This window comes from Melospiza melodia, chromosome 5 (genome assembly GCF_035770615.1).
Source record: "Melospiza melodia melodia isolate bMelMel2 chromosome 5, bMelMel2.pri, whole genome shotgun sequence".
NCBI lineage: Eukaryota > Metazoa > Chordata > Aves > Passeriformes > Passerellidae > Melospiza > Melospiza melodia.
The window spans coordinates 31,752,486-31,769,014 of record NC_086198.1 but is presented as its reverse complement, the minus strand read 5'-3'; the positions used below and the strand labels follow the sequence as shown (position 1 = coordinate 31,769,014).

Sequence of the window (16,529 nt, the reverse complement as noted above, 5' to 3'; positions counted from 1 at the left end):
GTTTTTCAGCTGCTGTGCTGAGGGAATTTTCATTCAGCATCTTGTAGGCAGTGTTTCATGTCTTGCAGAATGAAAGTTACTGAATGTAACTCATCAAGGCAGAATGCTGTGATATAATTTAGAAGCTCATTAGAGATCATAATCACAGTGACAGATGTTGGTGGGAAGTAAGGAACCATCACAAAGAAAAATAGAGAGCTGTTTGTCATGAGGGTACTAGATCATATGGGGGCAACATTTTCTGGGATATCTAAGGGATTCCATTATCACTTGGAGGTTTCCATCTAGATTTCTTAGTGTATAAATTGCTTGGAAAATAAGACTGAAGCACTCAAATATTGAAAGGCCTTTTCAAGACTTTGCTTGCAAGAGCCATAAATTGAAATGGTGTCTGCCAAGCCATGTTGGAGCAGGGCATGCCCTTCTCTTGGGTGAGCTATGCATACCACAGCCTCTCTGAGTGTCAGATGCTGTGGGATGGGAGCTGGCTCTGAGGTGGGAGAGCTGTGCCTGGGTAAGGAGCAGTGGAAGCAGCTGAATTGTGCAGGTAGCTTGAGCATGGGCTTGTGGCATGTGCTGCAGAGAAAAAGGCTTTTAAGGGTGACCAAAAGGTGTTATTTGGCCTGTTACTGGAGTGAGCACAAAATCATCACCAGATCTGGAGATGTGCACTCTTCCTTTGTGCCACCCACTTCCTCTGGGTTGCACCATCAGGGTTGAGACAGACTCTGCAGACCCTGTGCACGAGCAGTGACTCGGATGTGGCTGCCAGCGTGAGAGGCTCTGTGGGGATGGAGCGGAAATCCTGGCCTGTCGGAAATCCTGGGTGGCAGGGCCACAGCAGGGGTTGAGCCCCCAATCCTAATGCTCCTGTGCAGTTTGGAAGGGCAGAGATGAAAAGGGAGGGCAGCCTTGGGAGGTGGAACTGCACGGCCTCAGTGGAAGTAGGTTAACAGAATCATCATTGGGCTCCACTGGCATGTGGGCTCACTGGGGTGTGAAGTCACCTGATGGAAGCATTGCCCAATAACAGAAATCCCCTAGCAGAAAATGAGCTTTTGTTGCTGCAGTGCTGTTCTTCTGAGGTGTTCCATCTGCTTTACAAAGAGTGTCTGACTGAGCCCAGCAACGCTTCTGTGAGAACAGCATCTCTAGTGACAGCTTCCAGCTGTCTAGCAGATGAGAGCACCCAGGTGTCGTGGCAAACGGGGAGGGAATTACAACCATACCATTTCACTGAGAGAGGGATGCTCCCGCAAAACAAAAAGGGACCACCTAGTTGGTCTGCTAGACAGCTGAATGTCCTTAAGTAGGCACTAAAAATGAGGGCGTGGAGCGTGCTGTAAGCTCATACAAGGAAGTATAAGAGAATAAGTCAAAATAGTTGGATTAATTTTATCTTTGGAATGTGGGCTAGGCAATTTTAGACAGTTACTCCGAATGATCTTTAAACTTTTGTGTTAAAAAGAGGAGAACCCAGCAGGACCACCTCGGGGCTCAGCCTGGCACAGCCGTCCCAACTCTCGGTGGCCCTGGCAGGGCAGGAGGGGCTGCCATGTGCCACAGGGCACGGAATGCAGTCAGAGCCCTGGGCTGGTGCTGTGGCGCAGATGATCTCCATAAACTGTGATGACATTAATCTAATGTATGCGTTTTCCTACGAATGTGAATACCAACAAATACAAATCCCATGCAAATCAGGCGCTCGCGCAGTATGTGCAAGCGGCTGAACATCTGAGGACTCAAATATTATATCAGAAGTTGTTCGCAGACATGCCCGTTCCAAAATTTGCTGTTACACTGCCCTTCTGTGTTCCCATGGGAACTCTCAGGTGAGGGAGAAATGTGCTCCCTGCTCCCCTTCAGCTAAAAGAAGTTTGTGAAATAAAACCTGGCTTCCCTGCTGGATTCCTCCTCCTTCCCCAAGCCTGCAGCTCCTTCAGATGCCTGGCTGCCAGGAAAGATCCCCCCAGCCTCTGTGGTTTCCCCTTGGGGTGGGGGAAAGGTGGATGCTAAGCATTCCTCAGAAAAGGAAATGATACCTTCTGCCAACTGGCAAGGAGCAAGTGCTGGCACCAACTGCAGGAGAGAAATTATTCACTCATTCTGCAGGAGCGCGCATTGGGAATCCCTCTTCCAGTCCCTGCCTGGCTCTTCCAGCTGTGTCTGCTGCAGCCCAGGTGCTTGAAGGGACCTGGGGGGGTGTGTCCCCAAGGGGCTGGGAAGCTTCCTGGGATGGTGTCTCTCCGGTGAGAAATCTTTGCACCTCTCAACCGAATGAAGAGGGAAGCTGAGAGCTTTGCCAGAGGCTGCAGGAAGGGAAGGAGTGAATTTACTGCCCCTCAGCCAGCACCATGGGGAATTCAGGCTGCCAGAGGAAAAGGAAAAGGTGGGAACAAGGGTGAACTGTGCAAGAACACCAAGTGTAAAACCCCTTAGTTCAGGTTTTGGGGTTGTTTTGGTTTTGGTTTTTTTTTTTTTTTTTTTTTCAGTTGCTGCAGAAAGCAAGCAGTTTCAAAATGGTGCTGGATCTTGTAAAATGAAGTCTGATGGATTCAGCAGAGTTTGCAGAAACACCCCAGGAAGAACAGGGGGAAGGTAACCCAGCAGCTCATGAACAGGCAGTCAGAGGTGATGCCTTCCAGGTGGAGGGACTGGGTTGCAGAGACATGGGCCTCAATGAAAACAAGTAATAGGGGAGGCAGAAGGATGTGTTGTTGTAAATACCCAGTTGCTCAGGTTATTTTTTCCTCATGAAACTATAGTGGCTTGTGCATTCAGGGTGGGATTTAGGAGAGGGAGCAAGCCTGTCCAGGGGGTTATATCCCACATGGAGACTGTTCTCCCTTAAAAGGGGCCAGATTTTTTGGTGGCATAGGGAGATTGCTGATGGGAGCTGTGAATGGCGCTGCCAGGAGAGGGGCCTGTCCTGGCAGTGGCAGTGGGTGCTTGCCTGGCTCCAGAAAGGGGTTGCCTCTGGAGCACAGGAGTACAGCTTGGAGGGGTGGTTGGGTTTTACCTGCTCATGGATATGATGAACAACATACCATTAAACCCCTTCCAGCTTTCCCCTCACTATCCCCTCTGTGCACTCAGCTGCTCAGAGGGTTCCAGGGGACTGCTGACTTCTGTGCTGAGAGAAAATAATCTGGTGTCTCTTAGGCAGTGGCAAATTGTGTGGGCTGAGATCACATTTACTCTTAGCCACAGCCTGCAAGTATTCCATGCATAGCCCCCCTTAATGAAAAGCCCCAACCTCTGCCAGCAGGTTAAGAGTTAGGGCCAACAACCCCTGGCATGTCGATAAATCTTCTTCCTGAGCTCATCAAATCCCCAGCCTGCCTGTTCAAGAGGGATTCACAAGAGGCAATACCAGACTGACCTTTGTGCTGCCATAAATGCGGGCACACGTGAGCCAGCTCAATCAGCAGGCTCTTTTTTTTGGCTCCCTTCACTCAGGGTAGTTTGTCTCACCCAGCAGCTGCAGGATCACTGCAGCATCCTGGCAGCATGATGTGAGGTGCTTGCCTTTCTCTGTCCCCTTCTTTGTCAGCTCCTTCAGGTGGCTTTTCCCAGGCCTCCCCTTTTGGACCCTGTGGGACTGTTTTTCCCTCTCCCCATGACTGCCAGTCTTTGTAATATATATACTTTGTAATTTTGACAATGTTGATTTTTACTGCAGTAAGGGAAAAACGTGGCCTTTTTTGATAGCCAGATTGCATGTTTGTTTGTTCTTTTATTTTTGGCTTCTTAGAGCTTTTTGCCATTTTTCACTTTCCAATTGTCTCTTCTTCTAATCCAGGCACTTATGCTCAAAGCCAACATTTCTTATGGCAATTTTTTATCACCTGCTGACCAGAACAGAATAGGGAAAAAACGGATTCTGGCTGAAGGACCTACAAAAGTAGGATAACATAAAGGCTGGAAGGATTTGATATTTGAAGGATTTCTTCTGTGATAGAATAGAAAAAAACTGTTTAGAAGTGAAAGACCTGGCTGCAGGCAGAGGTCTGGCTTAAGTTTTAGAGCAGAGTATCTCTGTAACTTGAGGGGAGGAAAGTGGGATCCCACTTTATGTCACAGGGGGAAAAAACCTACCAAAAAGGAATTGCTTGGGCACGCAGATGGTTTGCAACTCAGGATAATGCCTTGGGGGCTGGCAGCAGACAGGAGGTAATGAGCAGGTCTGATGTGCAGGGGAAGTCAAGCAGAGGCAGTGGTGGGCACGGGACCCTGTTGAGGGAGGTTGTGCTTGCTGAAATGGGGTGCTGCAGTGCAGGACTGGCAAGGAAAGGAGCAGCACACCTCGGTCTCTTGGGGAAAAGGCATCTGTGTGTCTTGAATAACACTGTCATGTATGGAGATGGCTGAATTTTTTCAGGACCCTGTAGGGTGACAGTATTTCACTGAGACTGTGTGCAGGGAGTCCTGGGTTTGTTGTTGTTTTTAACATTAGGTAAGCAATACACTGGAAAAGCCACGTGTTTCTTGGAGGCACTGGTATCTCTCCCCTCCTCCCGAGGTTTGCCTGGTCCCCTGGCGCTGCCAGAAGCTCTGGGGATGTCAGGAGCCGTGCTTCTAAGGCAGGAGCGAACTGCAGAGTGACCTGGGAATGGGCTTGCTCATTCCCACAATATCAGCCTCTGTGGACCCTGACAAGCCAAAAGACAGAGGCAATGGTGGCAACAGGTAATGTTACAATGTTGATTGTGAATGGGGAGCCTTAATGCTAAACAGCAACATTTGGAATCCTTCAGCACAGCAAGATCCCAGGCAGAGATGACAAGCTTATTCTGCAGATGAGAGGAGCGCCAGGAGTAGCACTGTCAGAGGTAGGTCATGGAACGGGGTGTTGATTGCTGTGTACCTGCTGGTGCACAGCCAAGGAAGGAGGGAGAGTTTCTGCCTTGGCTGATGGGGTTTGAAGCCTTTAGTGATGCACAGGTGCTCCATGTGAGCCCTGTGCACTGCCCCTCCACCTCGGCGTTGGTGCTGCCAGCCCTTCTGGGAACAGCTGCTACCATGGACCATCCCCTTTGTCTGAGCCCTCGCTCACCAGGACCGATCCCAGCCCAGGTCAGAGTTTAGCAGAGCTGCCATCCACCTTGGACCACGTGTCTGAAATCCTCTTTCCACCCCAGCTATTGTTTCTGAGGACCTGTTCACAAAAGCTTTGTCCGCCCGCTTGCTTTGCAGTAGCCCCTGAGCAGGGCCAACCCACCCGTGTTCCCAGGGAGGTTATTCCTAGCTGAACAAGCTTTGCTCCATGCAGCTGATCTGCTTAAGTGCACTTCCCTGCCTTGCTTTCATTCCACTAGTCAGGCTGCAGAGATAACGTCTGTCTTTGTTCTGATGCGAGACCCTTGCGTAGGTACACAATCTTCCCCATAGTGTGTGCTTCAAAATAGATAAAACGCCTTTTCTGAATTGCAGCTTAGATGGATTTTGATAGAGAGGATGGGGGAATCGTATACAGAAGGAAAAAATCTTTTAAAACGAGAACGGAAGCAAATATAGTTTAGTAGTATACTCGTTACAGAATGAACAGCATATTGTATGTGCTGTGTTAGAGGTATGTTATGAATAACAAAAGCACTGGAGCATTTACATATTTGTTTTCAGAAATCCTGGCAGTTGGATTTCACCATTCTGCGCCTCTTTGCCAGAATCACTAAACAGTGGTACATATGGCTTCTGAAGTACCATATGCCGTGGAAAACGTTAGCTGATGCCTATACTGATGCGACACACTATAGTCTTTATTTAGATTTTCTTGCAGTTTTGAACAAAGAATATTAGATCATGCAAAACATTGTGCAAGCAGTATGGAGTAGTACATACAGGAAAACATAATGCATTGTGCCCAGAGAAAATCCGGCTAAGAAAAGGGGAAGAAAGGGTGGTGTCGGGAATTAGAATGTGCACGTGCCAAGAAATGCATCAAAGGGTGGGACGGGGCTTTGTGCGGCCAAGGCAGGAGGTTTTGCAGTGCTTGAAGCAGAGTCAAGAGCCAGAGCTCCGTGGATGTGCGGGTTTTGAATCAAGTCCTGTTTCTAAGAGGTGCTCCCTGTTAACAAAAAGTAGCACTCAGTCTACATACATACTTAAATCTAAGTATGTGCTTGAAATCCTTGGAGAGCAAAGGAAACCATGTGCATGAGTGCTTTCCTAGAGCCCTCCTTGCAGGAGAGGGGATAACTGCTCTCTCTCCCGTATCATTGTCTGAAAATAATGATGATGAGCACAATGAGATTGGCGAAAAGCGTCTTGAAAACAAAACAAAATATAGCTTCCAACGCTGTGACCGCAGAGCCCAAGCTGGCATTAAAAAATGAATCCAGGCTTTTGTTTTGACAAGTTTTTAAAGCAATTTCTCCCCCTCCTAGCCGGCTTCATCTCGCACTCAGATCAGCCGAACGCTGAGGGGAGCCCAGTGCTGGGGCTGTCAGGAGTAGCCGGAGGAGAAGGTAAACCTGAGGAAAAGGAGAGCAAGGAGGTGTTTCTTGGCACCATGGCTCCCTGCCGGAGCAGCGCCTCACTCTCCCCTTTCCCTTTTCTCCTGGCTCTTCTGTGTGCAGACCGCCCTGTGAACACTTAATAGGCTTAGCTTTAAGCACCGGAGTAGATCCAGTGGGATTACTCGAGTATTTAAATGAAGGTATAATGTTTGGATAGGAGGGAGAAGCATCGTGTCTCTGTCTCTTGATGTGGCTCCTGCTCTTGCAGCCATGCAGTTCTAATGTCTGAGGATGGGGAGTTATGGGGTTCACACTGCCTCTGCCAGAAGGGTGTTGGGGTGTATGTGGTGCAGCGAGCATTAAACCACCAAAAGTAGGAAACTGGGGAAATCTCTAACAATGTGCAGACATTCCTTGGTTGAGGCTGACCAGCTAACCAGAACAGAGACAAACCCAGCACAGAAACAGAAGGTGGATGCGGCTGAGTCCAGAATGCAGCTGGAGCAGAACGACTTCCTGGGGAGGCGAGAGCAGAAGGAAAGGCCTCACAGCTGAGCTGTGCCGCAGATGGCCAGGCACAGGATGCCGGGCAAGCCGCTGCCTGTGGGAAGAGCACGTATGGTGTCAGAGATGGGCTCCACCATGGAACACTTGTGCTGACCTGGGAGGGCTCTTGGTGTGTGTGGGCATTTAATAGCACAGGTAATGGCAGAGAGGCTGGTGCTGGGGAGGGGAAGCCTGTGATTCCCTGCCTGGCTGAGAGCAGCATGAAGGGCGCTGCAAGCTGCCAGTGGCCAGTGGCCTTTCATGGTGCAAGCAGAAGTCTTAGAACATGTAAGAAACTGAGGCTGTCACAGGAATTATCTGTGAGGCAAAAGCTGTGTGTGTAGGTAGGTAGCATCTCACACACTTGATGAACCACTACCTGAGTGGATGTGGACAGAAATAGAAGTCAGAATGGGAAAACAGGGCTGAGGGGAGCATTCACTGAGCTTCTATTTGAGGTTGCCTCCCAGGCTCCCTGGAAAGCACACAGTGGCTCAAAATCAAGCTTCATTATGTGGTTGTAAATTTATTAAATTAATAAACAGGGATGATTGATGTCTTTACATCTATCTCTGATTGAGGTGTTTTAATTCCTTTGTAGGAACAAGTACCTTCCCAGAGATTCTGAGCAGAGGAAAATGGAGCCTCTCTTACCAGAGAGTGATGTTTGTAGCAGTGCCAAGCAGATGCTCCTTCCTTCCACCTCTGGTCCCCACATCTCTTGCAGGGCAGGGCGGGGAGTGCCCAGCCTGCCCTGGGGGTGCAGCTGCCCCTTTGGGCTGTGAACCAAGCTGTCAGGGCCAGCACTGAGACCGCTCTGTCACGAGCAGGGTGGCTGTCTGGGCTGCAGCAGGTAGACCCCCAGAGGGGCAGCACATCTGAGCCAGGCTGCCCTCGAGCAGGTCGGTGCAGCTCCCTCCCCTGGCCCGGGCGGTTTTCCCGGCTGGCCTGGCACCGATCTCCTTGCGTTGTTCTGTGTGTCGTCCGTGAGCACAAGCAGGCCATTTGCTGCATTAGCCTCATTATGATTCCTTTCCAAAAAGCGCCCACCACTGTCTGCCTTGTGGTTTGGAAAGGGGTTAACGCTTTCCCGTCCCAAACCTCAGCTCACCAGCACATATCCCTTGTGCTGCAATTATTGAATGACACTTCACAACTTCATCTCCTCTCCTGCTACATCTGCTTGCTGCTCCCATGTGCAACCTTGCTCACATCCCAAACATCTAAATGCATTGTTTCCTCTGTTTCTCCTGCCAGCATGGAAAGGAGCCATCCCTGAAGCAGGATTGCCTTTGAGCTGGCAGCAGACGAGTGATTGGCATTGGGCAGTGCTGCTGAGACTCTGGCAGGCCGTTTAGCAGAGAACCTTGGCTAATGAATGTCATCCACACCTAGCAGATGTGCCACTGCCTGCCATGCCAGATTTTTGACATAATACAGGGCTGCTGGACACGACAGTGCTCGGGAAAAGCCAGGGAGCGACTTGTGCCTTCAACGTGGCGTTTGGTCCTTCTCGTGCTCTGTGAGAGAAACGAAACCTGCAGAGGGCAGGGAGGCACAGCCGCGTCTCCCGGCCCTCCACCCTGGTTTTATCGGTGCGTAAATCCTATTTGTGTCGCTTTCACTCCTGTGCCAGGCAGTCTTAAAACCCACCACCTTTTCTTTTGGTTCCCTGTGCTCCCAGCCCCGGCTCCTGCTGGGCCCTCCCGCCGGGTCCCGAGATGGGGAACCGAGCAGGGGGCTCAGTGCCCCCCGGGAGCTGGGATGTCTGCCGGCAGGTGCCTGGCACCTGCATTTCGCCGCCGGCAGTATCCCGGGCTTCGTCTTTCCTCTCCTGCCCTCCATCGGAGGGAAGCAGCATTCACCGGGCACAGCGTGGGGCCAGGGGGAGAGACCGGCCCCCCGGGCGCCCCGAGGCCCTCCGGGTTTCCGGGACTCCCCCTCACCCGCCCGGCGCGGGAGTGGGGATGGGGCCGCCTCCTAATCCCGGCGTAATCCCGGAGAGCGGCAGCAGAGCGGGCGGCCGCTAATCCCGGCCCGCCGCCGCTAATCCCGGCCCGTGGCCGTGGGTCCCTGCCCGCGTCCCCGCGGGCTGGGGGCGAAGTCCCCTCCCCAGAGCGTGCGGTGGGGTCTCGGGTCGAAGCCCCTGCTCTCAGGGGACGTAAATCTGTTAATGACCTAACTCGGTCATTAACCCGCTGCTTGCCCGGCGGGCGGCGGCGCGGGAAGGGGCGGGGGCCGCTCTCGGGTGGGCGCTGCCGGCCCGGTGCTCCCGTAGCCCCCCCAGGCTTCTGTACCCCCTCTCCGGTCCGCCACCCTCGCACCTCCCCGCCTCTTTTTTGGGGTGACATCGTTGCCGGCTTTTTCTGTGCTCCCAGGAGCAGCGCGGCGGGCGGCGCTGTGAGAGAGGTCCCCTCAAACACCCTCCAGGGAAGGCTGGGGCGGCTGCGGGACGTGTCCTGCATCACGGGGAGCTCCGGGGGAGCGCCTCGGGGTTGTTCCCTCCCAGCCGGCTGCAAGCCAAGTTCAGTGCGGCGTGGCCGGGGAGAGCGTAATGGGGGGTCGGTCCCGCCAATATCGTACCCCAGTCAGCAATGCTCCGGCTCGCTTGCTACCAGAGCTCAGCCGCCGATGCACCGTGTAACGCGGGGCTTTGCCACTCTTCGGTTTTTTTGGTGGTTTTTTTTGTTTTCTTCTCTTTTTTTTTTTTTTTTTTTGTTTTGTTTTGTTTTGTTTTGTTTTTTGGGATTTTTGTTTTGTTTTGTTTTCTCGGCCTCTTTATCTTTCAATTGCAAAGCAATTAAAGGTTTGTATGAATCTGCGAGCATCCCTCCCCGCGGGGCCCTCTGATGCCCGCTGTATTGCCCTTTAGATGCCTCTTCCTTTTTTTGTTTTACAATTGTTGTATCAATATAATGCTTCCTTTCTTCCTCTGTCTCTATAGATACAGATATACAAGGCAAACCAAAGGTTTCGGCTGCTATTCAGTGCCTCCTCATTTGTCCCAGAGCCGTAACAGTGGTGCCCTTTCTCTTCTGGCTGCTTTTTCCTGCTTCTGGAGCAGCAGTTATGGGAGAAGCAGATGGCTACTGATTGGGTGAGCTTTGTGGCTTTAATACTGAATACTTTATGGAAAAGGACTTTATCATGCTTGGTTGGTCAGAGGAACAACGGGATGAGATTTATGACTAGAGAAAATAAATCTTTTTAAGTTTCAGGCTCCTTCACACACCCCACGTCAAGTTGCTGCAGCAGAGCTGGAGCTGAAATCCTCTGCATCTTTATTTTTTTCCCTCTCCCCCCGCCCCGTCTGTCTGTCCTTTCACTGCTCTCCCCACCCCCTCTGCGCCAGGCTTTAGCAAACCTTTCCTAACTTTAGGGACTGTCACTCGCTGCAGAGGCCAAGGCCTCCAGAGCCCCCGGGCAGCACCAGGAGGGGAGAGGCCATCCCTGCAGGAGGATTATCCACCTGAGGGAATATGCTGGGCACTCAGCTCCTGCCGTGCGGAACTCAGCGGCCACCCAGGGTCCGGTGGGGAGCTGTGAGTGACGTCGTCACGGACCGACAGCAGAGAACTCCTGTGGCCACCAAAAAGACGTGCAGCCCACCACTCTGAGCTCAGGTGTCCTGAGGAGATGGAGCCCAGGACTGCCCCACCCCACGCTGGTCCCAGCATGGGACATGCTGGTGGCACACAGGGACAGAAAGGCCCAAGGGTGTACAGGCAGATTTCAGTCCTGCAGGGATTCCCCTTCTTCCATTTCTCTCCCTTTTCTGTCCTTCGTAGCCAATCATGTCTTCTGTCAGGCTGTTAAATGTTTGAAGGAAGGTGAAGCTAGGTGAAAGATTTCCATGTTTTAAACCTTGATGCTGCTGTCAGGCCAAGAAAGAAGGAGAAGCAGAAAGCCTGAGAAAAATAATTCTGAAATAGGAAGTCAGCAGTGATAGAGGGCTATGTATGAACCGTTTAACCAGCCACCTGTATTATGTTTAGTGGTCTAGGGTTATAGGTAATAAAAAGAATTCCTGTGAATCCCTTTGGTGAATATGCAAATTAATATTTCTAACCAGTTTCTGTGTTTGCTCGGAAAGAAGTAGAAGGGAAGTTCAGGCACAATTAGGGATGAGGAAAGAGCCAAGATGCCTGTGGTGTATCTGAACCATGAGAAGGCAGGTAGGGAAAGTATGTCAGCTTCCTGGGGAGCAGGAGCATTGGCTCCTTGGGGTGAACCACAGCTAAAGGTGGTATCTGGCCCTTTTTAGGGATTTGTGGCATTACAGTGACCTGATCTGGGAGTCCAACACCGGTAAGGTGGGGCTGAAGGGTCAGAGGGAATAGGAAAGGACAGGCATCCTCAGGTGTGTTTGGGAGCTGGGCTGGAAACAAGAGAGAGCTCTGGTGGTGTGCCTCAGCCCTGGCAGGGACCTGGAGGTAGGCAAACGTTCATCTGGGTGTGGGTCTGAGGACTCCCAGTGGGCTCCCCATGCAGAATGAGCAGTGGGGGAAGCGCCCCTCCTCTCTGTGCCCCATGTCTGTAGCATGATGGGATGTCTCTGGCACCCCAGCACAGGGCTTCCCCAGGAAAGGTGCCATCCATGAGCCTGGTGACAAGCAGAAAGGATGGTTTCAGTCATTCAACTGAGGCCCTGATTTATTTCCACTACAGAGGCCTGTCTGTCTCCAGGGAAGGGAACCGTTCTGGCTGCATTTCTCCAGGCACCAGGAAAGCTTGTGGCTCCACATTTCGTTTGAAGTGGATTTTCCATTCCACCTGGTGTGCACCTCCTGGAGACCGCAGCTGGCCCTGCCCGTGGCAGCAGCAGGCAGAGAGGGTAGCAGGGCAGTTCAGAGCATCCTTTTATGCCCTCTCCTCACAGTGCCCTGGCCCCGCAGGAGTGAGTGTGGCTGGGCTTGTGTGCCTCTGGGAACTCGTGTGTTCTCTCAGTGATTTTATTTTATGAGTGATTTTATTGCAGTCACCTGGGAGCTGACTCTCAGCTGTGTGTCTCCTCACGGGAGTAACCACACACCCGTAGGCCTGGCGCATGCCACAACTCAGGCAGTGTTTCCCAAAGGATGCGGGAGTGTTTCTGAGCGCAGGTTGAGCAGCCTTTCCTGGTCCCTCTACTCTCCTCTCCCCTTCCTGCATGAAGGTCAGGGAGAAAAGACGTACACTCCTGCGAGCAGGTTCTCTGTCCCTTGCAGCCGTCCCCACAATAACTTATTGCGGGCAGAAGAGGGTTATCACGGTGGTTAGTGATAACGGTGTCCAAGCATCCAGGCATCCCCACTCTGCCAGCCCTGCAGCCACCTGAATCTCCACCAGGTCCCCACCCTGGCTTCTGCAGGGATTTGGCCAGCCCAGCCCCTTCTGAGCTCGGGTCCCGGGCTTGTCCGCTGCTCCTGGGGCTCCCCTCGCCCGGGAGCTGCTCCGTGCCGCGCTGGTGCCGTCGAGAGGGGCTCGGCAGAGCAGGGGCTGTGCTTTTGGAGGGCGGGGAGTGGCGGGGGTTTGCCGGGTGCGGGGGTCCCTGGGAAAGCGGCCGGAATTCCTCAGCCCGGGTTGCCCCTGGCCCTCCGCAAGAGATTTTCTGGAAAAACAAGCGAATAGGAAATACATGGATGTACCGAGATAGATAGGAGCGTGCGGCAGCCGGGCGGCGGCGGGCAGCGATCGCACGGCCCCGCTGGGTGACACCGCGCTCGCTGGCAGCGCAGCGGGGACCGGATCGGGCCCGGCGCACCTGCCCCGTGTCCCCCAGAAATCCCGGTGAGGCATTTCCAGGAGGCCGGGAGAGCGCCGCCGGCGCCAGGCTTTGCGGGGTTTGCGGTGGGCGCATCCCCCAGCAGAAACTCCAAAAGAAAGAACCCGTGGCCGTCCCAAAGCCGTTCTGCAGGTCGAAGGACGCTGTTCCCTGGGATCTCCTTTTAGAGTGGCATCAGAGACTGGATAAAAGCTCGGAAATTCCTGCGCGGTCCTTTCCAGTCCCAGGGAATTTCGGTAGCTTGGATCACGCCGAAGCGATTTCGAGATCGTATATGTGCTGTGATGTCCCTTAAAATTCTCGCGAATAAAATCAGCGCGTAGGTTTTCTTTCCCCCCACTAATGACAGTCATTCGGACAATTTATATCTTACAGCGAAAGCTGCAGCACTGACGAAAAAAAAAGGAAAAAGAAACAGGAATAGGGAAAAAAAAAACCAACACCACATTTGAAGCAGGAATTGACATCCAAATTTTTAGACTCCAATATTTTTAATGTTATGAGAATCTCCCTTTTAGGAGACGCTGCGTTTTGTCGAATTAATAAGATAAATGTTGAAAGCATATTATATGCAGCCTTTAATCCTAATGCAAGGAAAATCGTAATTATGTGGAGGATAAGTGAATTTGAAAGCCAAACATCAGCCCACTCTCTGCAAACCCCGCTCCGTTCGCCCCTGGAAAACGCTTTGTCTCTCTCTCTCTCTTTTTTTTTTTTTTAGTTTAAGGGGTTTCAAATTCTATTTTTAATTATTCTTTTTTTTTTTTTTTTATCTGTTTTATGTCTGAAATGACGACGATCAGGGAGGGACCGGTAAACACTTTTCCACGCGATAAACCCCTTATTTCTGCACAGAGCATCCGCGCCTCTGTGTTTCCCGAAGCTGCGCGCGTGTCGGTGAACGCGGGAGCCCCGCGTGTGCAGGGGGAGAGCCCGTGGCCGCCCCCCGCCCCGGAGCGGCTCGGAATGGGCGGGGGGCTCCGGCCGGGGCTGCCCCTGCCCTGCTCCGGCGGGGAGCGCGGGGCTGCCCGGTGCCGCTTCTCCGCACGCCGGGCCTTCGCCGGCCGCCGGCAGCGCAGGAGGGCCGCTCCACTCCGCGGAGCCGGGCACGGGCATCCCCACTCGGCTCCGTCCCGCCGAGGAGGTTTTTTTCCTGCGTGTCCTATTGCCCCTACCTGGCAGGTGCGGGGACAGGGCGGGAAGGCGCCGCCGGGATCCCGCCGCCGGGCGGAGCGGCCGTCGGGCACCCCCGCTCCCCGCCCCGCATCCCCGCCGGGCCGAAGCGGAGCCGCGGCCCCAAACACGCTCCCTGCCCCGGCAGAGGGTCGGTGGGGGAAGGCGCCCCGCGTTTCCCACCCCTTTCCCCGGTGGTGCCCGGTGGCGGCGGGTCCAGGTGAGGGTAGGGCGGGCGGCGAGCGGGCAGCCCCGAAGGGGTTAACGGGAGGGACGTGGGCTGTCACGCGTCATTGGGCAGATTATGTGCAGCAAACAAAAAGTGTGTGTCTGCGTGCCAGCCCCTCACTGCACCGGGTCCGTCTGCACCGCGCGCCTCCCGCTCCGCCGCCCGCACGGCCCGGCCCGGCATGGAGCGGCGCTGAGAGCCCGAGGCAGCCAGCCCGAAGCCGCCTTTGTGCCACTGTCGGGGCGAGGATTATCCCCACCGTCCCTGGTGAGTACCGGCGGAGGGGCCCCGCCGCCCCCCGCCGCCCCGGAGCGGGAACAATGCCGGGGATGGCCGTGCTGCCGGCGGGCCTGCCCGGGCTGCGGGGACCGGCGGGGGAGCCTCCGGGAGCGGCCCCGGCGCCGCCCGGCCCGGACAAAGGGCGGCCGGGGGGAGGCAGCGCCGCGGGGCCGGGGGCGGCCCGGGGAGCCGGGGAGATGCGGCCCCGTGGGGAGCCGTAATGGGCTCGCCGCCGCCGGGAGGAAAGTTCGGCTGGGGCCCCTCGCCGCCGGTGGTTTCGTTTGGCGAAATCGTTCCTTCGGGGAAGGGATGCGCCGGGCAGCGGCGGAACGGGGAGGGCGCCGGGGAGGCGGCCGGAGCGCCTTCCCCCCCGGCCTCCGTTCCCGGGGAGGGGCCGGGACCCCCGCCGCCGCTCTGGTCTGGGAGGGGTTGAAGTTCCCGGCGGTGCGGGTCGTACCCCGAAATCGCGGGGGGAGCGGCGGCTCGGCGGAGCCGTGCCCGGCGCAAGCGGCGGCAGCCGTCAGCAGGCGCACCGGGAGGAGCACCGGTCTTTTCCCGAGCCAGCCCCAAATGACGGATTTCGATGGCAGATGGGGCGGGGGGAGGCAGCCGTGCGCTAATCTGGTCGGGAAGGGCGAGGGCACCGCAGCCGGGCGCGATGCTCCCTCCCCGGCCTCGGCGGCGCCGCCGGCCCCGCACCCTGCCCGCTGCCCGCGCCCCGCCAGCTGCCCGCCGCCCGCATCCCTCCCCTCGTAATGCGCGGCAGCCGGGGCTCTCACCCTGCTCCATAAATAAGCGTGTCGAGGTAAAAATAATTACCTCTGCTTGCTGCTTTTAATTAAAGTCTCGGAGGGAAAGTGCTGGATTATGATAATGAGCAGCCATACGTTCCCCTTGTCGCGCGGAGCGGGAGGTGAGCTGACACGCAATCGGCGACAATGACAAGCCGCTGGAACCCACCCGCTCCCCCGGCGTAGCTCGCAGCCCGGCCCGGCGCCGGGGATTGCACGAGGGAGACCCTGCGCCCGCTTGGGACAGGACCTGGCCGGTGGGATTCCCGGGTCCCTGCTCAGAACCAGCTCCGCCGCGATATCTAAAAAAAAAATAAATCGGCGCGGCAGAGTCCCCGCACCCCGCCTCTGCTCGCAGCTCCGAGCCTGCTTTAAATTTTTTTTCAAACCGGAGAAACTGCTCGCCTGATTTTTTTTGTCTTTCCATCTTTCTATCTAATTTTTAAAAATAATTTGGAGGTTTTATCGTAATGTTTTATTTATTAATTCAAGTCGATTTTATTTTGTTTTCCGGGGCAGCCCGGTGTACCGCTGAGCGGGACCCGCTGCGGTAACGGGGCCCCTCTCTGCCCCTCTCTCCGCCCGCAGGGATGGAGGACGCCGGCGTCCAGCGGGGAATATGGGACGGGGATGCCAAGACGGTCCAGCAGTGCTTGACTGACATTTTTACCAGTGTTTACACCACCTGCGACATCCCGGAAAATGCCATTTTCGGCCCCTGCGTCCTGAGCCACACGTCCCTGTATGACAGCATCGCCTTTATCGCCCTCAAGTCCACCGACAAGCGCACCGTCCCCTACATATTTCGGGTAAGAGCCGCTCGTCCCCGGGCCCAGCCGCTCGCCACGCCGGCCGGTGCCCGCACGCGTCCCCGCCGCGGAGCGCAGGTCGGCCCGGGGAGCCCCGGCCGCCGGGAGGCTGTCCCCGAGGGCAGAGCCGCGCCGCAGCCGCCGCTCCTACTGCTGCCTGGCCCTGTGCTGTCGGTCCGTCGATCGGTCTGTCTTTCGGTCCGGTGGATTGATTGCCGCGGGTTTTCAGGTGGACACGTCGGCGGCCAACGGCTCGTCGGAGGGGCTGATGTGGCTGCGGCTGGTGCAGTCGGCGCGGGAGCGGGAGGAGCAGAACCTGGAGGCCTACATCAAGAGCGGGCAGCTCTTTTATCGCTCCCTGCGCCGCATCGCCAAGGACGAGGAGCTGCTGGTGTGGTACGGCAAGGAGCTCACTGAGCTGCTGCTGCTCGGCCCGGCCCGGGCCCCTGCCCGCACCAACGGTGGGTGCCCCGGGCGGGA

General features: G+C 55.1%; 1 protein-coding gene across 5 annotated transcripts in view; it reads left to right on the top strand.

Moving 5' to 3' along the window:
• Positions 1–16,529, top strand: part of PRDM8 (PR/SET domain 8) — a 33,129-nt gene that overhangs the window by 14,350 nt on the left and 2,250 nt on the right. For 4 of the 5 annotated variants that reach the window (XM_063156825.1, XM_063156824.1, XM_063156823.1 and 1 more), the window contains 4 exons: positions 8,262–8,599; positions 9,949–10,101; positions 15,829–16,049; positions 16,279–16,510. In XM_063156825.1, the coding sequence (XP_063012895.1) occupies positions 15,831–16,049; positions 16,279–16,510 (451 nt within the window). In that variant the 5' untranslated portion in view covers positions 8,262–8,599; positions 9,949–10,101; positions 15,829–15,830. Of the gene's footprint in view, positions 1–8,261; positions 8,600–9,948; positions 10,102–14,243; positions 14,438–15,828; positions 16,050–16,278; positions 16,511–16,529 lie in introns of those variants that run through there. The other variant, XM_063156822.1, reaches the window with a different exon arrangement.